This window comes from Cucumis melo, chromosome 7, assembly GCF_025177605.1.
Source record: "Cucumis melo cultivar AY chromosome 7, USDA_Cmelo_AY_1.0, whole genome shotgun sequence".
NCBI classification, from domain to species: Eukaryota; Viridiplantae; Streptophyta; class Magnoliopsida; order Cucurbitales; family Cucurbitaceae; genus Cucumis; species Cucumis melo.
The window spans coordinates 18,322,554-18,348,658 of record NC_066863.1 but is presented as its reverse complement, the minus strand read 5'-3'; the positions used below and the strand labels follow the sequence as shown (position 1 = coordinate 18,348,658).

The 26,105-nt window shown below is 37.5% G+C and overlaps 1 protein-coding gene across 2 annotated transcripts; it reads left to right on the top strand.

Moving 5' to 3' along the window:
* Nucleotides 1-19,887: 19,887 nt before the first annotated feature.
* Nucleotides 19,888-25,554, top strand: LOC103501161 (uncharacterized). 2 transcript variants are annotated; one of them, XM_051087692.1, is made up of 5 exons: nucleotides 19,888-20,508; nucleotides 21,937-22,373; nucleotides 24,049-24,323; nucleotides 25,044-25,103; nucleotides 25,284-25,554. In XM_051087692.1, exons 1-4 carry the CDS (start codon nucleotides 19,965-19,967, stop codon nucleotides 25,063-25,065), a joined length of 1,278 nt encoding a protein of 425 aa, XP_050943649.1. In that variant the 5' UTR covers nucleotides 19,888-19,964; the 3' UTR covers nucleotides 25,066-25,103; nucleotides 25,284-25,554. The 2 variants fall into 2 exon arrangements, with proteins under 2 accessions (XP_050943649.1, XP_008462883.3); XM_008464661.3 differs by lacking the exon at nucleotides 25,044-25,103 and having other exon boundaries at nucleotides 19,890-20,508.
* Nucleotides 25,555-26,105: the final 551 nt, after the last annotated feature.

Genomic DNA, 26,105 nt, shown 5'->3' with positions numbered 1-26,105 from the left:
CGTGCTTTATGTTTTGTAACGTAGCTTAACTATTTTGTTTTAGGAATCATGTTAACATGTGCTTAGGAATGTTGCTTTGAGTATCCTGCAGTTGTAGCCATTGAAAAGTTATTTCGTGCGATCCATTTAGACATATATTTTAGGAATCATATTGACATGTACTTAGAAAATTGATACTTTGTTGCGTTGACTATCTTGCAGTTATGGTAGTCAATGAAAAGCTATTTTGTTCAATTCGATTAGACATATTTTTAGAAATCATGTTATTTTGTAATGGCTTTGGAGGAGGGAGGAGGGGAGGCTAGGGGTAAGTTTATGCTAAGTTTCAACTTGATGTAAACTAGAACATTTCTTGGTCTATAATGATTGAATCGAAACTTACATTTACAACATTTATATACTATGCTTATGCTTATACTTATGTAGTCCGTGTTTTTTTATATATATATCTTTTGCATTTCTTATGGCTCTTTTATTAAAAACCTTGGTTGTATGAACTTTAGGTGCTTATTTTGAAAAGTTTATTTGTCTACTGATTAAGAAGGTGATTTCTATTTGGCATGTACTTAATGTTTATGCTTATGCTTATGCATTTTTCGCAATGAATGTTGGCTAAGGTTCATTTTTTTCAAATTTATAGGTAGCTGAAGAATCCATGGACCATGGTATCAATCAAGTTCTCATTTATGCTCAATTTGATTAGATTAGATCATACATACATGTAATATTAGAGTTAATTTATCTTTTGGATTATTATAAAACCTTTACCGACAATGTCATATAATTTATATTTTTTATTATCAATATAAATATCTTTCCAAACATGTGTGGGAAATGTTGAAATTTAGTATTTAATTTTTTTGAAAGAAGAAATATATGACAGAAAAATGTGTTGCAAAAATGAAGAATAATGACATGAAACATGTTTCCACACATAAGCCTTTATTAAACATAAACAATGTCATCAAAACACATTTCTTGACAACAATTTTGTGTAGCAAAATATTTACAACGACAATATATTAGTGTCGAGTTATATTGAAAGGTGACACATTTAAAGCGTCGTTATAAGAATATCAATGACAATATATTCGTGTCGAGTGATAGATAACGGTGACACATTTAAATTGGTCAATGTAATGATATTAATGACACCATATTCGTGTCAAGTTATAGATCACGATGACACATTTAAGATGGATACGAACATTAGCAGTGAAAAAACGGATCAAATTTTACTCTAATTACATCTAAACACTTGAGATTAACATGCATTAAACACAACCCTAATTGCACTAAATTAGGGTTCAAAGAAAACATACCTTTGTAGCTTCTCAAAATCTTCTCCCAAACTCGACCAGACCACCACTAGAGTTGACCCGCTAATTTTCGAACTAAGAACCAAGTTGTGGGACCCGTTAATTAAAGGAATTAGAGAGAGATGTGGAAATTTGGAGGGAATTAGGTTGAGATATGTTTAATTTTTTTATTTTTTTTGAAGAGACGAAAATAAAAGTTTTGAAAAACAAAAACACATCGGATGGCCAAAAGTCTTTTTCAATTTGAAAAGAAGACTATTTATAACCTAATTACATGCAAAATTGCATTCCACTAATATTTTTGTTTCTTGCATGTAATTAGTTGGCCAAAATCTCAACACCTAGCAGTCCACTAACATTTAGTGGAATTAATCATTTCATTTTCTCTTAGTGGGCTTGGTGTCATCACCATAAGTTTCCACATAGCACTAAGAGTTAGTGGGATTATCCAACAAAATGTTGGATTTTCCCACTAACTTTGGTCAATGGACAAAATGGTCATTTGACCATTCTAGTCAAAGTTAAAAGTCAACATTTTGACATTTTACCTTTTTGTCCATCTTGACTAATTCCAACCTCATGAGTATGAATTCGCATTCATTTTTTTCAAATTTAAATCCCATTTGAATATAAAACCGGTCAAAGTTTGACTTTTCAAAGTTAAAAGTCAACATTTTGACTTTTTACAACTTTAACCATTTACATTAATTCCAAGCTTTCGAATATGAATCTCTATTGATATTTTTAATATTTTAAATCACTTGTAGTTGTCGGTTTCTCTCTCTTTACATAATTCTAACAATTCGAATTATTCCAACATGTTGTTCTAAGTTAAATCCGTATAAGCTAGCAGGGGAACCTAATGGACCTATAGATCATGGGCTCCAACAATCCAAGATTAACTGGTTAAACCCTTTTAGACCAAGCTAATCAACATTCGTTAACTAACGAGTCATCCACTAAAGTCTCGTAGTTGCACTCCCCTCACTATAGATATATTTCTATCTATCTAATATAACCATGATCAGTAAGTTAATCCTTCACAAGTTGTTCGTAACCTCGTTGGGTCAAAACACCATTTTACTCCCAAGGCTACATCTTGTTCCTTAAGTCCCACTGATCCACTATTGAACAATTGATTTAAGGTTCAACCTATAAATCAAATCCATCTCGAGTCAATGAGAGAGTGGGGCCCCTTGTTCAAGACTTGGATTCAATCCTTAAGAGAACAACCTATTTACTAACCCTAAAGCGGGTAGGAGTGACTTCCGTCTTGCACCCTATGTCCTTAGCTATCCACCCGGTCTTACCTCTAAAATGGGAGGCTTGTTGGGCCAGCACAATTGAGCTGCCCTCACCCATGCAGATTTAAGGATAATAACGTTTGAACAGAAGTTCATAGTTAGCTAAGGATTCAGTTAAGTTACCTAGGTCATTATAATCGAAATAGTCAGTTTATATAGTCAACGGTGTTATAACTTAAAAGTGATTATTTCTTGGTTTCAGTCTTTTGTAAACTCTTTACATAGGATGCCCTCACTTCCATTTCTGTACATCAACGATTTAGAATCACTTCGTTTGTACTAACTACAAAGCGGGCCACATCCATAGCGTTTCTAGAATAAGGCGTCCAACCTTATTCATTCACTATCGACCATTTAGGCTATATACTCGAACTTGATCCAAGTTTATTTCTCTACATAAAGTTCGAGTCTACACTAGATAGCCTATGGACCTTAGGTTATTGGATTCAAGATTATAATATTTTATTTTCACTAATAAATCCTAAATAAACACTTTATTGAATAAAATGTAATTTAAACTACAAACTAGGAGTTTTATGACATAAATTCCAACAATTTAAAGTGTCAATGTAAGGGTAATAATGACAATATATTCGTGTCAACGTATAAATAACGGTGACACATTTAAAGCATCAATATAAGTTTATTAATGACAATATATTCGTGTCGAGTAATAGATAACGATGATACATTTAAAGTCGTCAAAATAAGAGTATTAATGACAATATATTAGTATCGAGGTATAGATAATGGTGACACATGATTTGCATCAATGTAAGGGTATTGATGACAATATATTGGTGCTATTAAGGGTAGAGGTATTAATGGCACAATTTTGGTGTTATGTAAGCATATTTAATGACACGTTTTCCAAAGTATCGTTAAAGAGTCTTTCTTGACAGTGGCTTCAATGACGCAAAAATTGTGTCGTTAAAAGTCTTTATGACACAAAATTTATGTCGTTAAAACCCAATTTTGTAGTAATGACTTGAGGTGGAAGTGGTCGTAGGTGCTTTGTTTCGTTGGATTCATGGCTTCTTGTGTATACCCTATTGTTGAGTAATATGCGGAGCGAATGGTTTATAATACTGCTAGTCGGAGGGAGGCTCATTGTTGATGAACATTTTGTTTGTCGAGAGTTAGACATGGCCTTCTGTTTCTTGGGAGTTTCTCGAGTTTTGAGGTTTTGTTCAAAGGTGTGGGTTCCAAAGTTTTCTTTTGTGATCGAGCGATTAGAACATTTTGTATCCTAGGTACATTAAAGGTGGTGTGTTATTTTCTTCTTTGGTTTGGATTAATATTCCTAGCTATGCATTCCTTTTGTATTTGGTTGAACATTATTCGAGATAATTAAGTTAGGTACTCAGGATAGGTTGGGGGTAGGTGGGAGAGAGGTGTGGGTTCGTGTTCTTTCATTTCATGACTTCCTCTCATCTAGTGGTGGGGTGGGATGTGGAGTCGTTCTAGGTGTGTCGGTGCGTATCAATAGAGCGGCAAAGAGGAAGCTTTGGGGTGTTTTTTGGTGTGCTTCTATTTACTATATCTTATATGAGAGGAATTGTTTCACATGGAACTCGAGGACTTTGTCCTCTTTAAGTGAATTCTTCTATGGTTCATGCTCGTGTGCTATTTCTTGGCTTGAAATATTGGAGGGTACATTTGCTTTAGTTTCCATGTTGGTTTTTCCTTTTTTGGTTGTTGTAACGACCCAACTTTTCCGGACTAAGCTGAGGTCACTACCAAATATCGAAACTCGACCATTCAACATAAAATTTAAAACAGACCAGTTACGATTCATTAAAACATTAGAAACCTTACAAAAGACAGTTTCGGGCCCTATTTTAAATAAATCAAGAAAGTCACAAAATAAAAATATCAAGGCACCAGTTCAAAATCACAAGTCAAAATATTCAGACAAAATACATAGCGGAAGCGATTAAGAAAACCAGACGCGTCCATATGGCCTTCACGCATCCTTCCTGCCTCTCGTCGGTCTGCCCCTCGCTGTACCCCTACCTGAAAAGTTAAAGAAGAGAAAGGGTGAGTATTAACATACCCAGTAAGGGACCCACTACTGGGCCCGTTAGGGGACAACAGTTAACTTCCTATTCGGGGGTACCCTACATATCAGTCTAGTGCTCCCGAAGGATGCACATATCAGTCTAGTGCTCCCGAAGGATGCACATATCAGTCTAGTGCTCCCGAAGGACGCACATATCAGTCTAGTGCTCCCGAAGGACGCACATATCAGTCTAGTGCTCCCGAAGGACGCACATATCAGTCTAGTGCTCCCGAAGGATGCACATATCAGTCTTGTCCTCCCGAAGGATGCACATATCCGTAAGGCACACTACCCCATAGATGAAGCTAACCGTTACCCCTCAGTCCAAACTAAACTGTCTACGTCAATCACATCCCAACGACATTCATATCACAGTCCCGCCATAGGCTTTATCAGTCAGATAGTATAAGTTTAAACATCTACACCCTCAGTTGCTATATGCATTACCGATTCGCACACCAATAGGGGAAAACCCTAGGTCCAAACGACTAACCAACCAAAACCGGACTCACGGTCCATCCCCGTCCAAATTCCATGAACCACATCCAGACCGGTGTTTACTACATACTGAACCATAACTTCAAGGTCCATCAACATAAAATCTCAATCCACAATTATCAGTCATAGTATATTCACATCAGACAGCATATAATATCAGTATTTAACAGCCAACACGCATACAGTTATTCAGTACAGTCACTAACGTGTAATTCCCTGTGAATTACTACGTTTTCAGCCTGGACTCGGGGTCCAGTAGTAGGAAAACCCTTACCTGAAACTCGGTTATGCTCCTCGATCGAAATCCACGCTCGACAGATCTACCTAACGAAACACGAAAGTTTTAGTTGGTGACTTTAGTAGCAGTTGTTTTAAAAAGGTTATCCGTTGACTTACCCAAGGAAAGGAAGCTTTCTCCAACCAGGTCTGCCGCGGAACCCGAGGACTTAAGCGTCAACTCTGTACTACCTTCAAGGGAGAAAAGTAGGGCCACATCTTAATCCAACATTCAAACTCGAATCGGACGAGGTAACATTAGGGAATTCATCAAAACAACCCTTACCGAAGACTCACCGTGAACCGAAGTGGAGGAAGGAAGGCTTAGGTGGCTCGGCTCGGCTCGGCTCGGCTCGGCTCGGCTCGGCTCGGTTCGGCTCGCGGCTCGGCTCACTCGGCTCGCGGCTCGGCTTGGTTCGGCTCGCGGCTCGGCTTACTCGGCTCACGGCTCGGCTTGGTTCGGCTCGCGGCTCGGCTCACTCGGCTCGCGGCTCGGCTTGGTTCGACTGGCGGCTCGGCTCACTCGGCTCGCGGCTCGGCTTGGTTCGGCTCGCGGCTCGGCTCGCGGCTCGGCTCACTCGGCTCGCGGCTCGGCTTGGTTCGGCTCGCGGCTCGGCTCGCGGCTCGGCTCGCGGCTCGCTCGGCTTAGGGCTCGGCTCGGACAAGGATGGCGGCTCGGGTACGGCTCGGACTGGATACGGGTTCGGGTCGGGTCAGCTTGGAACCGGGTCGGGTTGGACGAAAACCGATTTAATCTTCACACTCCCGGCGGCGGAACGCGGCGGCGATGGCAGAGCTGTTTTGCCCGGTTTCTTTCGTCGACGACGGTAATACGACGTTTTACCACCAAGGCAGAAACGGCCGACGGCTGGCCGTGCACGCAGATCTGAGAAGAAGGGTAGTCGGGGACGGCCGTCGCTGATGCCTCCCGCCGGTGATGTGCGAACACCGAAGTGGACGGCCGACGAAACGCGCGGGCGACGTCTGAGTGCCGGATGAAGAAGCCGAAGAGGAGAAGAAGGCGAAGGATAAGAGAAGATGGACGGCTCGGTGGCGGTGGCGCGGCGTGAGGAAGGAGAAAGCGGAAGAGAAAAGAAAAATTTCGACGGGGGGGGGGGGGTAGGCGGCGCGCACGGTAAGTAGGGTTTTCTTTTTTTTTTCTTATATATATATATATATTAAATTAAATAATAATAATAATAATATTCAATAATAATAATAATAATAATAATAATATAATTATTAATAATAATAATTTAATAATATTAATATTAAATAAATAATAAATTAATATTATGTAATAATAATGTTATTGTTTTAAAATAATAATATTACTATAATATTAAATAATAATAATAATAATTATAATATTAATATTATAATAAATAGAATAAGTATTAATAATAATAATATAATTAATATTATATTATTATTATATCAACTTGCACATTACGTAAAACGAGGAAAATTTTACCTTAAATTTTCGGAGCGTTACATTCTTCCCTCCTTGGGGAACTTTCGTCCTCGAAAGTTTACTTCTCGAACAGTTCGGGATAACGGGATCTCATGTCGTCTTCACGCTCCCATGTAGCCTCTTCTACCCGGTGATTCCGCCATAAGACTTTAACTAGGGGAATTTGTTTATTTCTCAACGTCTTCACCTCTCTAGCAAGCACCTCAACAGGTTGTTCAACATAGCTCAAGTTTTCATCAATCTCTAGTGGCTCGTAATCCACTACGTGGGATGGATCTGACACGTACTTCCTCAACATAGAAACGTGAAACACATCATGGACTGTCGAGAGTGATGGAGGTAACGCCAAGCGATAAGCTACAGGGCCAATCCGCTCCAGAATCTCAAACGGCCCAACAAAACGGGGACTCAACTTTCCCCTCTTTTCAAAACGCAAGACACCTCTCATAGGTGCTACCTTTAAGAACACTTTATCCCCTACCTCAAACTCGAGGTCCTTCCGCCTCACATCTGCATAACTCTTCTGCCTACTCTGAGCGGTATGCATGCGTGATCTAATCTTCTGTATCGCTTCGTTAGTAGACTGAACTAACTCAGGACCCATCAACCTTTGCTCACCTACCTCATCCCAGCAAACCGGGGATCTACAACATTTGCCGTACAGGGCCTCAAACGGTGCCATGCCAATAGTAGCCTGATAGCTGTTATTATAAGCAAATTCCATCAAATGTAAGTGGGAGTCCCAGCTACCTGGAAATTCCAATGCACACGCTCGCAACATATCCTCTAAAACCTGGTTCAGACGCTCAGTCTGACCGTCAGTCTGTGGATGGAAAGCCGTACTAAAGTCCAATCTCGTGCCCATAGCAGTCTGCAAACCCTTCCAAAATTTGGAAGTGAAACGGGCATCTCTGTCAGAAACAATCGACACTGGCACTCCGTGCAATCTCACTATCTCAGACATGTACAACTGTGCCCACTTACTAGCAGTATAGGTGGATTTACCCGGAACAAAGTGCGCTGACTTAGTAAGTCTGTCCACCACAACCCAGATCACTGTAAATCCCCTCAGAGTTCTCGGTAGCCCTGTAATGAAATCCATGGACACGTTTTCCCACTTCCATTCCGGTATGCTCAAGGGTTGTAATAAACCTGCTGGTTTCTGCCTTGGTGCCTTAACCTGCTGACACACCAAGCATTTACTGACAAATTCTGCTACTTCCCTCTTCATGTTACGCCACCAATAAACCCGCTTTAGGTCCTGATACATCTTCGTACTACCTGGGTGCATAGAAAATGGGGAACTGTGCGCCTCAGCTAATAATTCTGTCTTAACCGCACTATCTGACGGAACACAGAGGCGTCTCTCAAACAACAGTCCACCATCAGAGGATAACGAGAACTCGGCCGTTTGCCCTGCCTCTGCTAGGCCACGTTTCTCAACCAGATAAGGATCGTTACTCTGAGCGTCAATGATCTTCTGCCTCAAAGTCGGCTGTACCGTCAACTGGGCTAACTGCATAGTAACTGCACCCACTGACACTGCAATCTCAGCCCGCTCAAGATCCCGATGCAATGGGGCCTGTCGGGTAATAAGTGCTGCCGAATGTGATACCTTTCTACTAAGAGCATCAGCTACCACATTCGCCTTGCCTGGATGATACAGTATCTCACAATCGTAATCCTTCACTAACTCAAGCCATCTCCGCTGTCTCATATTCAATTCTTTCTGAGTAAAGAAGTACTTCAGGCTCTTATGATCTGTGAATATCTGTATCTTTTCACCGTATAAATAATGCCTCCATATTTTCAAAGCAAAAACCACTGCTGCCAACTCTAGATCATGTGTAGGGTAGTTCTGCTCATGACTCTTCAACTGACGAGACGCATAAGCGACCACCTTACCCTGCTGCATCAAAACACAACCCAGACCCTTCTTGGAAGCATCACTATAAATCACGAAACTGCCAGAACCATCAGGTACCGTAAGAACCGGCGCGGTAACTAGCTTCTGTTTAAGGGTCTGGAAACTGTCCTCACATGCCTTGCTCCAAACAAAAGGAGCTCCCTTTCTGGTCAACTGAGTAAGAGGAGTAGCTATACGGGAAAAGTTCTCCACAAACCGTCGATAATAGCCCGCTAAACCCAGAAAGCTACGGACCTCACTGACTGTGGAAGGTCGGGTCCAACCGGTGACTGCCTCTATCTTAGCTGGATCCACAGAGACTCCAGCCTTAGAAACCACGTGACCCAGAAAGGACACCTGCTTCAGCCAAAACTCGCATTTCGAGAACTTTGCATACAACTTATTTTCCCGAAGTGTTTGCAAAACCAAACGTAAATGCTCCTCATGTTCGGCCTCCGTCTTGGAGTATATCAAAATATCGTCGATAAACACGATCACAAAAGTATCTAGGAACTCCCTAAACACTCTGTTCATCAAGTCCATAAACACTGCCGGAGCATTCGTCAAACCAAAAGACATCACAATAAACTCGTAGTGTCCATATCTGGAACGAAATGCTGTCTTCGGTACATCCTCATCGTTAATTCTCAGCTGATGGTATCCCGACCGAAGATCAATCTTAGAGAACACTGTGGCTCCCTGCAACTGGTCAAATAGATCGTCAATCCTGGGCAAGGGATATCTGTTCTTCACGGTTACCTTATTCAACTCCCTATAGTCAATGCATAGACGCATCGATCCGTCCTTCTTCTTAACGAATAAGACTGGCGCACCCCAAGGTGACACGCTCGGTCGAATGAATCCCTTATCAAGCAATTCCTGTAACTGTACCTTCAGTTCTTTCAATTCTGCGGGGGCCATTCTGTAAGGGGCTCTGGATATAGGAACCGTGCCCGGCTCCAACTCTATGGCAAACTCAACCTCTCTGTGCGGAGGCAACCCTGGAAGTTCCTCAGGAAAGACATCCGGATAGTCCCTCACTACTGGTTCTGATGACAGGGATACATCGGCCTCTCTAGTATCCACCACGCTCGCTAAGATACCCCAAGTACCCTGACTGAGCAGTTTACTGGCCCTGATGGCTGAGATTACCTGAGGCAACGACTTTGACCCTCCTCCCTTAAATTTAAAACTGGCCATCGAGGGAGGGTTAAACGTTACCTCCTTACGTGAACAATCTATACTGGCGTGGTTAACGGCCAACCAGTCCATACCCAGGATTACATCAAAGTCCAGCATATCCAGAACTATCAGCGTTACTTCAATCACATGACCTGCTATCTCAATCTGACATGCCTTCACCTTTTCCTTCGACAACATACATTCCCCGGAAGGAGTAGATACTGACAGAACATGGTGTAAGGGCTCTACCTCTAAGCGGGCATGCGCCACAAACGCGGAAGAGATAAAAGAATGCGACGAACCCGAATCAAACAAAACTAAGGCGTAATGCCCCAACACTGGGAGCGTACCTGTTACTACTGTGCCTGCCTTCTCAGCCTCGGTCCTGTTGGTAGCAAAGACTCTACCCTGATGTGGAGCACCTGCTCCCTGATTCTGCGCGATCCCCGTGACTCTCAACGGGCATCTATCAGCTGTATGACCCTCTTGTCTGCACTTAAAGCAGGTCCTGGTCCCGAATAAGCAACGGCCCAGATGGTGCTTCCCACAAGTGGTACACAACGGCTTTCCTCTGGCCGCCTCTCCTGTCTCAAAAGGTTTCTGCTGGAAGCTGCGAAACTCACCACCGGGTCTGAAATTCCGTTGTGGCACTGGAACAGGCTGCTGCTCAGCCTTCCTCTTCTGTCCAGACGTCGAACCTCTACCAGCGGTCTTAGACGAGTTGGCCCTCTCCTGTAAACTGAGATCCACTGCCAGGCGCAGTGCATCGGCATGAGTAGCAGGTCTGAAAGCTCGGACCAAACCCTGAATGTCCAGTCTGAGGCCTCTAACAAACTTGTCAGCTCTGGCCGCCTCGGTCGCTATCATCTCGGGAGCGAAGCGGGATAACATGTCAAACTCCGCATCGTACTGCTCCACGGTCATGTCACCCTGCTCTAAGTTCAGGAACTCCTGCCGCTTGGCATCTCTCAAACTGGCAGAGAAGAATTTCGCATAGAAACTCTCCTTGAACTGCTGCCACGTGATCTGACTCACATCACCACCTAGCATCCTCTCTGTGGTCTCCCACCATGCAGTACCTCTGTCAGTCAACATAAAAACAGCACACTGAACCTTCTGATCCTCAGGGCATTTCATGTAACGGAATATGGTTTCTAAGGACGATAACCACATCTGAGCCCTGGTGGGGTCCTCCAAAGACCCATCGAACGTCGTGGGATTATACTTCCTGAAATCCCTCAGATGCTTAGCCTCTGCCGACAACTGATCCGGCACAAACTGGGGCGCAACTGGTACTGGAGCCGGAGCTGGAGCAGGAACTCGTGCTGGAGCTGGCGCTGGAGCTGGCGCCGGAGTTGGCGAGGCAGGCTTCTGCTGCTCCCGCATCTGCATAATCATATCTCTAAACCTCTGCTCCATGGCGGCTAGGTCCGCATGAGTAACTGGCGCAGCCGGGTCAGGGGCTTGGGCTACAGGCTGCACCTCAGGCTGAACGCGTCCTGCTCCCCTTCCTCGGCCTCCTCGGCCACCCCTACGTGCACCTCTCCTTGGTGGCATTTTCCTAACAACCACCAAACGATTCCTTTAGTCATAAATGGTAATTGAATTTGCAGTTTAACTTAGGTAAGGTAATGCATGTAGAGTTATACATATACTTTCATGAGAGCGTACCTGACGAGCGGCAAGGATCGTTTCAGCCATAAGGACACAAAACACAGACTCACATTATAAGTCAGTCTACAGAACCTAAAACTTAGGCTCTGATACCAACTGTAACGACCCAACTTTTCCGGACTAAGCTGAGGTCACTACCAAATATCGAAACTCGACCATTCAACATAAAATTTAAAACAGACCAGTTACGATTCATTAAAACATTAGAAACCTTACAAAAGACAGTTTCGGGCCCTATTTTAAATAAATCAAGAAAGTCACAAAATAAAAATATCAAGGCACCAGTTCAAAATCACAAGTCAAAATATTCAGACAAAATACATAGCGGAAGCGATTAAGAAAACCAGACGCGTCCATATGGCCTTCACGCATCCTTCCTGCCTCTCGTCGGTCTGCCCCTCGCTGTACCCCTACCTGAAAAGTTAAAGAAGAGAAAGGGTGAGTATTAACATACCCAGTAAGGGACCCACTACTGGGCCCGTTAGGGGACAACAGTTAACTTCCTATTCGGGGGTACCCTACATATCAGTCTAGTGCTCCCGAAGGATGCACATATCAGTCTAGTGCTCCCGAAGGACGCACATATCAGTCTAGTGCTCCCGAAGGACGCACATATCAGTCTAGTGCTCCCGAAGGACGCACATATCAGTCTAGTGCTCCCGAAGGACGCACATATCAGTCTTGTGCTCCCGAAGGATGCACATATCCGTAAGGCACACTACCCCATAGATGAAGCTAACCGTTACCCCTCAGTCCAAACTAAACTGTCTACGTCAATCACATCCCAACGACATTCATATCACAGTCCCGCCATAGGCTTTATCAGTCAGATAGTATAAGTTTAAACATCTACACCCTCAGTTGCTATATGCATTACCGATTCGCACACCAATAGGGGAAAACCCTAGGTCCAAACGACTAACCAACCAAAACCGGACTCACGGTCCATCCCCGTCCAAATTCCATGAACCACATCTAGACCGGTGTTTACTACATACTGAACCATAACTTCAAGGTCCATCAACATAAAATCTCAATCCACAATTATCAGTCATAGTATATTCACATCAGACAGCATATAATATCAGTATTTAACAGCCAACACGCATACAGTTATTCAGTACAGTCACTAACGTGTAATTCCCTGTGAATTACTACGTTTTCAGCCTGGACTCGGGGTCCAGTAGTAGGAAAACCCTTACCTGAAACTCGGTTATGCTCCTCGATCGAAATCCACGCTCGACAGATCTACCTAACGAAACACGAAAGTTTTAGTTGGTGACTTTAGTAGCAGTTGTTTTAAAAAGGTTATCCGTTGACTTACCCAAGGAAAGGAAGCTTTCTCCAACCAGGTCTGCCGCGGAACCCGAGGACTTAAGCGTCAACTCTGTACTACCTTCAAGGGAGAAAAGTAGGGCCACATCTTAATCCAACATTCAAACTCGAATCGGACGAGGTAACATTAGGGAATTCATCAAAACAACCCTTACCGAAGACTCACCGTGAACCGAAGTGGAGGAAGGAAGGCTTAGGTGGCTCGGCTCGGCTCGGCTCGGCTCGGCTCGGCTCGGCTCGGCTCGGTTCGGCTCGCGGCTCGGCTCACTCGGCTCGCGGCTCGGCTTGGTTCGGCTCGCGGCTCGGCTTACTCGGCTCACGGCTCGGCTTGGTTCGGCTCGCGGCTCGGCTCACTCGGCTCGCGGCTCGGCTTGGTTCGACTGGCGGCTCGGCTCACTCGGCTCGCGGCTCGGCTTGGTTCGGCTCGCGGCTCGGCTCGCGGCTCGGCTCACTCGGCTCGCGGCTCGGCTTGGTTCGGCTCGCGGCTCGGCTCGCGGCTCGCTCGGCTTAGGGCTCGGCTCGGACAAGGATGGCGGCTCGGGTACGGCTCGGACTGGATACGGGTTCGGGTCGGGTCAGCTTGGAACCGGGTCGGGTTGGACGAAAACCGATTTAATCTTCACACTCCCGGCGGCGGAACGCGGCGGCGATGGCAGAGCTGTTTTGCCCGGTTTCTTTCGTCGACGACGGTAATACGACGTTTTACCACCAAGGCAGAAACGGCCGACGGCTGGCCGTGCACGCGGATCTGAGAAGAAGGGTAGTCGGGGACGGCCGTCGCTGATGCCTCCCGCCGGTGATGTGCGAACACCGAAGTGGACGGCCGACGAAACGCGCGGGCGACGTCTGAGTGCCGGATGAAGAAGCCGAAGAGGAGAAGAAGGCGAAGGAGAAGAGAAGATGGACGGCTCGGTGGCGGTGGCGCGGCGTGAGGAAGGAGAAAGCGGAAGAGAAAAGAAAAATTTCGACGGGGGGGGGGGTAGGCGGCGCGCACGGTAAGTAGGGTTTTCTTTTTTTTTTTCTTATATATATATATATATTAAATTAAATAATAATAATAATATTCAATAATAATAATAATAATAATAATAATATAATTATTAATAATAATAATTTAATAATATTAATATTAAATAAATAATAAATTAATATTATGTAATAATAATGTTATTGTTTTAAAATAATAATATTACTATAATATTAAATAATAATAATAATAATTATAATATTAATATTATAATAAATAGAATAAGTATTAATAATAATAATATAATTAATATTATATTATTATTATATCAACTTGCACATTACGTAAAACGAGGAAAATTTTACCTTAAATTTTCGGAGCGTTACATTACTTGTCTTTGGGCCGATGCTTTGTTTTTCCTTTTGTCTTGGCTCTCTTGTTTTCTCTCCTAATTTTCTGTGGTAGTTTGTTTTGCTTTGCCTCGTGCTATTAGTTTAGGTTTTTGGTTTTATTTTCTATCTTTTTGTTTTTGGTTATGTTCTTTTATTTTGTTTCCTTTTCTTGCTTTTGGATATTCCTTCTAAGCTATTAATTTCTTTGTCTTGGTGGAGTGCAATTTTGTTCGTTGACATTTCTGTGTCGTTGTGTCTTTTGTTATATTAGTTTTATGTTTCTTGACTCTAGGTTGTGGAGTCTATTAAACTTGCTATGGACCGGTTCAAATTTATAAAGATATTTGTTCAGAAGAATATTTTTATCTAGAATTTATCCACAGTTCAAGAAATTTCTTTTGAAAATCTAATTAAATATATTCATTTATTTAAATATCTTCTAAGAAATACTATATTTCTAGTATGGTGAAAATATTATAAAATAATATAGGTATATCCTATATTATCTCTATCTTCAGGATAAAGAAAGATTCTCAAGGCTTATATGTAAGGAAACTTTCATAAATATAACAAACTAATGAAATATTTACGGCGCTTGTAACAAAACCAATTTAGCCATTTTTTAAATATTTCAGATTTGTCCTTCCATCCTTTTCTCCTCCGTAATCGTCTTCTTCCTCTGTACATGTGATTTCTTCCATCTTTCTTTTTTTTAGATTCACCATCTTCCTCTGTATCGTGTTTCTTCTTTTCTTCTTTAAACAGATGGTGTATAAAGAATCTTGAAAAAATTGGGCTAGCTAATTAAATTACAGTAACCTTAATTAAAAGATCGTGTATAAACAATATTGAAAAAAATTGTTTATACCAAATTTTGAAAACAAAATCGTTTAGATTTGGCTACTCAAATCTAAACAATCGTGTAGCCAAATCTAAATGTAATCAAATCCAAACGATCATATACCAAATTTTGAAGAAAAAAAATTAGATTTGGAACCCCAAATCTAAACGATCGTGTAGCCAAATCTAAACGATCTTATACCCAAATTTTGAAAAAAAAAATGGTTTAGATTTGGGGTAGCCAAACCTAAACGATCATGTAGCCAAATCTAAACGATCGTGTAACCCAATTAATTAAACGATTGTGTAACAAATTAATCAAATATAAACGATCGTGTATCAAATCGCGTTACCAAATATATTACGCGCATTGTTGACGGGGCATTTTTGGTATTTTACACGTTGGGCCTCTGGGCTTTTTTCATTTTCGGAATTGTTCTATACGATGTAAATACTTTGCGGCTTTTTTATATTTTTGAAAAGACCCCTTGTATATATCAAACATATTTTTAGGTATAAAAGTGTAAAAATTAAGAGTTTTCATTTCCTTTTTTGTAAGTTGTTTTTTTTTTAATTCTTAAATATCCAATTGACTTCCGTAATATAGTTAGAGAGAAGTCCACTTCCGTTTTTGAATATGTTGATCAATGTTCCAACCTTTTCAGTTGTGTGCAGTTTCACCTACAAAAAGACTGGATTTCTACCAACATTAATTTCATATACATTATTAAATTGCTATGTAAATTCTGGTAAGTAATAAATGAAAGTATGGAATAAAGAGTGAAGATATGATATGTAGCATATGCAAGATCGGGGTGTCTCAAATATTTGTTATTTATCAATTATCATATAATATAAATAATTATATTCTTTTCGTAGAAGATAAATTTAAATAATTATGAGTTTAAAAATGAAGAAGAGTATATCCAGTTTTAATCACTAACGGTAGTTAAGTATAGAAATTAGAATAGGAATTCCCAAAAGAGAATGGGAATTGTCCAAATCTGTACCGCTTTTAATTCCCAAATAATTTTTATCCTAAATAGAAATTACGGAAACTTTCCTAAATATGACATACCGTCCGTGTAGCAAAACTCATCAATTTAGTCATTTTTTAAATATTTCATATATGTTCTTTCCATCTTTTTTTCCTCTCTACGATTTTTTATTTTTTATACATGTGATTTCTTCCATCTTTCTTTTTTCTATATTTAGATAACCAAATCTATTTCTTTTTATTTCTGTTTCTTCTTTTTCTTTTTTTCATTGTATCGTCCTTATTCTTTTCTTTTTTAAACAGATAGTGTACAAAAAATCTTGAAAAATTGGTTAGACATTTAAATTATAGTAACCAAAAACTAAAAGATTGTGTATAAAGAATATTGAAAAAAATCGTCTTTCTTATTTTCCCTTTTTCCGCAAATGGTGTATAAAGAATCTTGAAAAATTATTAGGGATTTAAATTAGAGTAACCAAAATTAAAAGACCGTGTATAAAAAATATTGAAAAAATCGTTTATTCCACATTTTGAAAAACAATCGTTAAGATTTGTCTACCCAAATCTAAACGATCGTGTAGTCAAATCTAAACGATTGTATACCAAATTTTTGAAAAAAAAAATTAGATTTGGAACCCCAAATCTAAATTTCGTATAGACAAATTTAAACGATCGTATAGACAAATCTAAACAATCGTGTAACCAAATGTAAACGATCATGTAACCAAATGTAAATGATCATGTAACCAAATGTAAACGATCGTATACCAAATTTTGAAAATTTTTTTTTAAGATTTGGAACCCCAAATCTAAACGATGGTGTAGCCAAATCTAAACGATCGTGTAGACAAATCTAAACGATCGTGTACCCAATTAATTAAACGATCGTGTACCAAAATCGTGTTACCAAATATATTACGTACATTGTTGACAGGACATTTTTGGTATTTTACACGGTGGGCCTCTGGCTTTTTCTATTTTCGAAATTATTCTATACAATGTAAATAATTTACTGCTTTTTTATATTTTTGAAAAAACCTGTAGAAATTAAAAGGATAAACAATATAATTAATGAACACAAAGAGCATATAAAACCATTCATTTATAATATTCAATTACATGTGAATTCCACTTGAGATTTACACAACAACCACCAATATAATAAACATATACTTTTTGCAACATCTTAAGAAGATTCTTTTTTTTCCCCTTCTTTAAACTACAAGGAAGTATTTGCACTTTTCATTATATTTAGCTTTGGTGAACTTTAAAAAATTACGTAATATATTCCTAACATAATTGAACAGATTATGCAATTATATATTATCCTTTCCTGTAGGCTTGATGTTCTTTGTTCAATCAAAAATTTTAGAAAGCAAAATTTATATTAATATTTAATTTATACAATATGAAAGTTCCTTTTAAGTATCCATACTTTTATCTATAGATTTAGGTCTCAAGAGATACCCATGTTTTGTAAGGGAGAAGAAATAGGTAAAAGTAGGTTTGTTCATATTTCCACATGTGCACACCGTCGCCGTCCATCTAAAGTGGTGTGGAATAAAATAATAATATAATCTTTGCTAAAATTAATTTTTTTAATTTTCGTTTCAAAACCGTTTCTTATGTCAATAACGCTTTTATTAAATCTTTTCAACCATTTTGTTTATTATGAACCGTAATCGACCAGGTTTATTACAAAACAAACATTAAATTATTACAATCTTGTCATAACTTTCTGACCCTTATGGAGCCCCTCTCCCCATTCACTATATATAGGCTACATTTCTCTTCTCATTTCACTACAACAAACATCTAACTCTCTCCTATCTCTCTTCGCCTACTATCTCTCTCTCGACCAAAATTTACTTATTTCAGTATACCGAGCATAAAACTGTCTTTGAGTGTTGGTATTTCGATTAGTTTTCGGTGCATGCAGTTCTAATTGACGAAACACAACTATTTTATCCTGGGGATGACAAGGCAATACAAATATGTTTGCACAAAAGAGCAAAGCCGCGAAATGTTTTAAAGAAAAGCGAGATCCGCAACTCAGTCTTTTTATTCTAACTTGTTTCCGTTTTACAATAGGTGTTTTGACTAGGTGGCTTAACTAGACGAGTTGATCATTATGCGATTTGACTAGTAAGCGAGATGATCATTACGGATTTGACGAGGCAAGATACAAGAGAAGAAAGCACACATTTTGTGTCTAGGCATTTTGTCTAGGTGATACTCCTTTAAGGCATTCTAACATCTCTCTTATTTGGATTTACAAACCCGAAAGAAAAATACATCAATTTTGTATGATACTTATTCAATCTATAAATTTGAGGGTTGTAATAAGAAAAATAGTTGCACTACAAGAAATTTGGCCTACACACATTTTTGCACATGTTATTCGAGTGTCTGATTACAAGTTTTCATGTGTAAGTTGTGCCTATAATATTTTATATAATCGGCTAATTTTTCCCTCAAATATTCAAAGAGAAATATACTTAGATCCATTTAGACGGCAAATATCTTCTTGCATTCCATTAAATTGTTCGATCATAATTTGATATTTTTTAATGAAAAATTTTAGATCAATCACAAATTTTCATGTCATTTCTCAAATAATTAAGGATGAAACTACAAACTATCAAATTTGGGACGAACTAAAGGTTGCCATGTGTTCCAAAATGAAATTCAAACATAAATTGTTTAATTTCAAGGAGTGTTTTTACCATGACCATTGGATTGAGTGACATAATTTGGTCTAATTTGATTTTATTATTTGAAGTTATAAGGAAAACTAGAAATAAAATAGGCTTAATTTAGTCCATACACTAGAGAAATTAAAGTTCAAATCCAATTAGTTAGGCCAAAGGTTCAAGACCATCCACCATTACAAGCTCAAACCTACATAACCCATCAGAGAACTTTATAAACTTGATTAGTCCTCCTTTTTTGAAAAATTGGAAGGTTTATAATTAGGGTGGTTTAGAAAGAATTTTGCACAAGTAGAAGAGTCTTTACGCCTTAAGCTTTATCACACTCGAAAATCGAAGTTTTCCGAGATTCAAACATCCTTCGAAGAATTCAACTTTAACATCATACATACCCATTTAATCGAGAGAGTTTTAAACACCAAGTTCTTGAGATCAAATTATATCACATCAAAATGAACATTTTTAAGAATAGGTTCAACTTTATGAAATACGTTTCATCAAAAACATCGTAGAGAGATGCTATATACAAATTGTTTTGCTTACTTTTACAAAACATATTTAATCTATAACTTGTATTTACTAGGAAAGTGAGATACATAAACACATATTTATCTTAGAATGCATTAGGTGTTAGCCTTCGGTTTAAAGTTGAAAAAAGCTTAAGGTGCTATATGTAATCTACATTTATTATTTATTTATTTATTTATTATTAATTTTAATTTCAATTTTCGCTGCAACTGTTCTTAATCGAATATTTTATATTTTCTTTAACCATCTATTAAGGAGAGGTAAATGTGAGATCTCATGACCTAATCATGTATCTTCAATGACAATTTGATGGTTTTGGTAAGTCAAAAAGTTGAAATTCTTCCCACCTTTTTCATTAAAGTAGTGGAAAGAGAGAGAAGAAAGAAAAGCACAAAATTGCTTCATCAAAACCCCAAATGTAACCCATTATATATCCCATTATCATTTCTGTTCCAAAAATTTCTCCCTCTTTCCCAACTCATTAAAAGAAGAAAACATCATGGTTGTTAAAGGTTTGCAACAATCAAAATCACAATCAAGAGCAACAAAAACAACCAATAATCTTGTTTGTCCAAAGCTTTTCCTCTATCTCCTCTCCATCTCAGCCCTCCTTTCCATCCTCTTCCACATCCACTCCCTCCACCACCATGTACTACCTCCACCACCTTCCTCCATCGTTGCGAAGCTCCGCCGTTCCGTTACGTTTCTTCCCCTCAAGGACTTGCGTTACTCCAACAAAGCCCTTGTAGGCCACACATGGTTCATGAGCTCCTTGTATGACATCCAAGAGGAAGGTGAGGTTCAATACCAGCAGTTTCCATCGCCGGTGGTGGACGGGGACGAGCGGATGCTTTGCCTGAAAGGGCGTGACACTCACGACGGGTCTTGGAATTACTATGGGTTGGCGTGGCCTGAAGGTTTGCCGGAAAATGCGACAGTTATGAAGGGTGTGAGCTTTGTGTCTTACAATCATTATGATTATCAAAATATTTGGCATGGCTTGTCCGCTCTCATGCCTTTTGTTGCTTGGCACCAGATTCAAGGTAACCCCATTTGTTTTTTGGATTTATTCATCTCATTACTCATTTCTTTGCTTAATTTCTGGGCTTGGTGCTACTCGGAAATTGTGTCAAGTTTTAACCTTTCTAATTCTTTTCTTAACTTTATTTTATATGTGTCTAATAACTCATCCTAGTCGTCAAACTTCCTTCCATATGCCAAAATTAAAATATTCTTGTCATAAAGAAGGCTGAAATCAGTATTAAGGATTTTTCAAAAAAAAAATAAAATTATATCCTTTATAAATACTCACAACACATTATGTATACATAAGCACATATATAATAATAAAGAATATATAACTTGATTTGGAAGTAAAAGTAATTGAATTATTAATTTATGCTATTTTTATATAATTTTTGTTCTCTATACAAATATTTGTTGATATCAATACTCTATTAATGTATCCAATTAATCAAAATGTTATATTACTATAAATATCAATATTTTAGACAGTAATTGAATAAAAATAATGTATATAACAAGATATAAAGATTATCATATAGTCTATAGACTTATGCCAATGATAAGGTCTATCATTAATAGATTCTAGTATGATGTATCTTTGATGAATTTTAAAAACTAAATTTTAATGTTGTTAATCTTCAATTTTTTTTTTACATATGTATATATACTCGTTTTGAATTTGATTATCATATTTGCAACTATATTTATGTTTTAATTATTTTTGAAGAAGACTTCTATTGTTTAATGATTTAGATCATCAAAATAAAATAATATGACACTATCATTAATTGTTATTTGCAAATGAAAAAAAATAATAATGTTATTAGTAGTTAAATAAAGTACAGATATTTTTTTTATAAGAAAGTATTAGACACAATTAAATTGACGTGAGAGTAAACTTAGTTTAAAAATAATAATTAGCATTAACTTTCGATTTCGTTTTCATTCCACAATTGTTCTATTAAAAAATTAATTTTTTAAAATTTTTTTAATTAATTTTCTATATGCAACAAAGTTAATGATTGTATCTATAACTTTGCATCTACATAACCATAGGTAACTAAAGGCATTTCCTAAACTTATTTTTAAAACTATATATAGATAAAATGAAAGACTTTTTAAATTAGATATTAATTTTATGTGTGATGGATGAATACCTTTAGAGACTTATAGCAAGAAACTATAAAGTTATCTAACACAATTCATAACTCTTAATTTTGTATCCAAACAATAACTATATGGAGAGGTTTACTAAACAATTACACAAGAAATAAAAATAAAAATTATATATATATATATAGGGATCAAAATCAAGTTTAAAGTAGTTGAGGTATGCTGAGATAATTACATTTATAATTTTATACTATTTTGGTAATGGATATTAGAAAATAGAGAAAGTTGTATATTTTGCTTTAGTTTTGAAACGAATTTACGATACAACAAAGGAAAGTGTGAAGTACCAGAGAGATGGATATTATACCACTGGGGGGAGCTGAGATTGAGAATGGGAAAATGGGTTAACACATTAATGGAGGCCACATTCGGAGCCCCACTTCGGATCGAAGCTTTCGAAGGTATCAGCGAAGGGCAGCCAGTTTGCTTCGAGAAGGCGGTGGTGATGAGACACAACGAGGGCGGAATGTCGAGGCAGCGCAGGATGGAGACCTACGACTTTATGAGGTGCAAGGCACGGTTGTTATGCAACTTGACCTCGCCGGAGCCGTTGTCAGGGGCGGTGGGTATGACGATGTTAATGAGAACGGGGCCCAGGTCGTTCAGGAATGAGACGACGGTGGCAGAGATTTTTGGGAAGGAATGCGCAAAAGTCGCCGGCTGTCGCCTCACGGTGGCTTATTCTAATAATCTCACCTTCTGTGAACAGGTAACTAACCCGTCCTTTAATCTAGCTTCTCCTCTTTTTTCTTCTTCTTTTCTTTTCTTTTTTTTTCTTATTAATTTTCTTGAAAAGGGCTTTGGAATACACAATCCACGATTAAATTAAGATCCACGATTAAATTAAGTTCCCTCGATAGACACGCTAATAAACTATTATCATTCATTATTAATAAACATTAATAGATATTTACTTATGTTTGTTTTGTTGTTTCAAATAATTGTTTAAATTTTTTATATATTATACTTTTCTCTCAAAATTTCTTAAGAATTAAGTTTAAAAATATATAAAGAAAATATTTTTTATAATTATTTAGGAACTTTTAGAACATATTTAAAAGTTGTAGGTCTAAAGAAAAATTTATAAAAAAGTTACCTTTTAAGATCTCAATGATCAAACACATATTTTTCAAATTTAGAAACTGAGAAGATAACCTTTTTCCCCCTTTTTCTCTTTGAAAATTAGTTCCTTGAAAATACACTATTAAACAAAGAATCAGATTATCACTAGATTGCTTGTACATATAAATCTAATTAGGTTTAGTACCAATTACGTATATATATTTTTGAAATGATATATGCTCATAGTCATAGTGTACTCAATTATATTTAACGATAATTGGTAACTACCACAATTAAATTAAATTGAGCTACTCTTATTGTTACCAATTAATTTAGGTTTTAATATTATGCTGGATGTAGTATTTATATTCAAAAAGCAGGTTGAGAGGAGCATGTTTTGACATTTAAATATGAATTTATTATCGGGAATTGTCCAGATGACTTTACTAAAGTATATCTTATAAAATAATTGAACAACCACCCACAAATTGGGTAATAAAGTGATGAATCCAGTCCACTAGTCACCCACTCAAATTTTCTTTAATTTTCTTTATTTGTGTTTGTTTTGTATTTTTTTCTTCCAAGTACTGCAGGTGTGGTGATAGAAATCCAACCTTTGACCTTTAGACAGAAATCCATTTCCCGTAAACTTTTGACCTACTTATTTAATACTTAAACCTATTGTTATATTTTTTATTTTATATTAATAATCTAGAATATATAAAATTGAAAGTTTAAAAGTTCCCTCGAAAATAAAATTTATTTTTATATCGAAAGATCATAAATCTTTAAAATTTTAAATTTCCATAAAGGCATAATCGAAACAATTTTAGTTTGGAAGTAGTTGAAGGAGTTATAAGACTTTTTAGAAATTGATAGATTTGTTGGACACCAAACAAAAAGTTTAAAACAAACATTAGAATATAGAACCTTAAGGGAGTTAAATATCAAAAACATTTTAAGTTAGGCAAAACGTTTTGGAATGTTTTAGGACGTAGAATTGAGTTTTGAAGTCTAAAATAAATTTATGTTGGAGTTACAAAATTTATATTTTGGTGCACTGTTATTTAGTCTAGAGTTGAGAAACTTAAGAGAGCTATTAAAAAGAGGAAAAATATCAAATATTTTGATAAATATACAAACTTTAATAGTAAAAGAGTGTTAGAAATTAAGATGAAATTAATTTATTTGACAAATTGGGTTGGATCTGAAGTTTAGAGAGACTAAAACCGTTGTTGATTTACTTTCAAAATATATAGGATATGTATATCAAAGTTTGTATTTTGATGATTAGGTAATGAAAAATGTGAATTAATTAACAGGTGAGTTTGATGGGGAAGACAGACATATTGATATCCCCACATGGAGCACAATTGACAAACATGATTCTAATGAACAGAAACAGCAGTGTAATGGAATTCTTCCCTAAAGGGTGGTTGGAACTTGCGGGCATTGGCCAATATGTGTACCATTGGCTCGCTAGCTGGTCTGGAATGAAGCATCAAGGTGCTTGGAGGGACCCTAATAGCACTCTTCCCTGTCCTTATTCTCCCAACGATCGTCGATGCATGTCCGTCTACAAAGGTGGCACCATTGGGTAAGTACCTTTCAAATCGTTCTATTTTTGTCTTAATTTTTTTTAAAGAAAAATTTTCTTTTTAATTCTATATTATAAGTTTATTTGAAATGAACCTTTTTAGCCCCTCAATTTTGATAACTAAGTTTAAATAGTTTTAAAAAGTTAATTGTTAAGATAACAAACCCTTCAAATATCTCCAAAATGGTGTTGATTTTGGTGCATAATATTAATAAAGATAGTTGTCCTTACTTATATATCCAAGTTCACCTCCTTATCTAATCGATGTGGGACTTTGGTTGGATTCACATTAATTTTACCGTTTAATGTCAACATATCTCTGCTAAAAAAAGTTCACTTAAATTTAACACCAAGTACCATATCTGTTTCTCAAAATTTAGGGACTCATGAGGTCTATTTCAAATTTTATTTGTTCATACTTTTCAATTTGTCTCGTTGAGTTTGCAAATCAATTTCAAATTTGGGTCCTTAACTTTCATTGTTATTATGTTTGATGTGTCCAAAACTTTGAATATTGCATCTGATTTGGTTGTTGATAGATTTCTTGTAAACTTTTGATCTTATACTTAATATTTATCAGAACTTTCGTTGAGACCTTGTAGACCTGTGATTTTAACTTAAAGCATAGCTCCACTTTTAATTTTCGACCTATGACCTTGTAGACCCATTTTCGACCCATTTTCAATTTTGAATACAGAAGAGGCCATTTTATTTTTGCAGCAATTTGTGGGGGGAGATTTAAACTTTCGATTTCTTGTTCGATAGTTGACGTATGCACAGGTTGGCTTTTGCTTATGAAAATTGAAGTTCAGATGTTTTTAGTGTGTTAGATTTCTGTTGAATATAATATTAGACACTTCCCATCGGTTCACATTTCCTACCGTTGATGAACAAAAAGAATTATTAATCTTAGTTTATACTAATAACGTTACTGTTTTTTTCTATTATGTGTTATAACAGATACAACAGAACATACTTTTCTGAGTGGGCTAAGAGTGTTCTGAATGAGGTGAAGATGAGAAAGATAGAGGAAGCAACAAAGTTCACCACAAATCAAGTTCATGAATGTTCTTGTATCTAATTTTTTCCCCATCTTCTAATTGCACATTTCTTTAGTAATTTATATACCCCATTTAGCTTCTTTTTTCCTAAAAAAGAGAATAAACATTGTATAAAAATATTATACTTGAATTATATTGACTTTTTAGTAAAATGATTTACACTTCCACCCAAAATTAATTCTATTTGTAAGTAGTAATTTCCGGGAAAAAAAAGGTATAAAAAACATTTAGAGACAAAAGCAAGCTGAAGACCGTACGATCTTTTGATTAGAGTATGGCACGTGCATGCTATTTTCGAAAATACCAAAATATCCACATTCGCGACTGTAATTATTTTGTATTTGCGTTCTTATCAAAAGTCTCTCTAGTGTAATTAATATGGTGTTATGCATTTATGAGTCTGTTCACACGAGATTTTCGAAAAAATATGATTCGTGGAGTTGAACTTGTGTTAATGTTGTATTTATGTTGATTTGATGTCATGTGGTTCAATCTCTAGAATTTAATCATCTAATTCTCTCTCGGCTAGATGCTTATGCTTAATTTGAGGAAGCGAAACACGTGACTTTCTTGAAGTTGAAGTATTTGAAGAAAGCTTGTATCTTAAAAAAAAAAGCTTCAATATTCGGGGGTGTTCTTGAAGTTGAAGTCTTGGAAGAAAGTTTGTATCTTCAAAGGAGCTTCAATCTTATTCGAGGATGGTCGGAGCTTCGATCTTCGA

Excerpts from the sequence above, each read along its gene's own strand:
- LOC103501161 (XM_008464661.3), top strand. The coding sequence starts at position 19,965 with ATGGTTGTTAAAGGTTTGCAACAATCAAAATCACAATCAAGAGCAACA. Across the intron at positions 22,374-24,048 it reads ATCTCACCTTCTGTGAACAG|GTGAGTTTGATGGGGAAGAC; the intron begins GTAACTAACCCG and ends ATTAATTAACAG. Across the intron at positions 24,324-25,283 it reads TACAAAGGTGGCACCATTGG|ATACAACAGAACATACTTTT; the intron begins GTAAGTACCTTT and ends GTGTTATAACAG.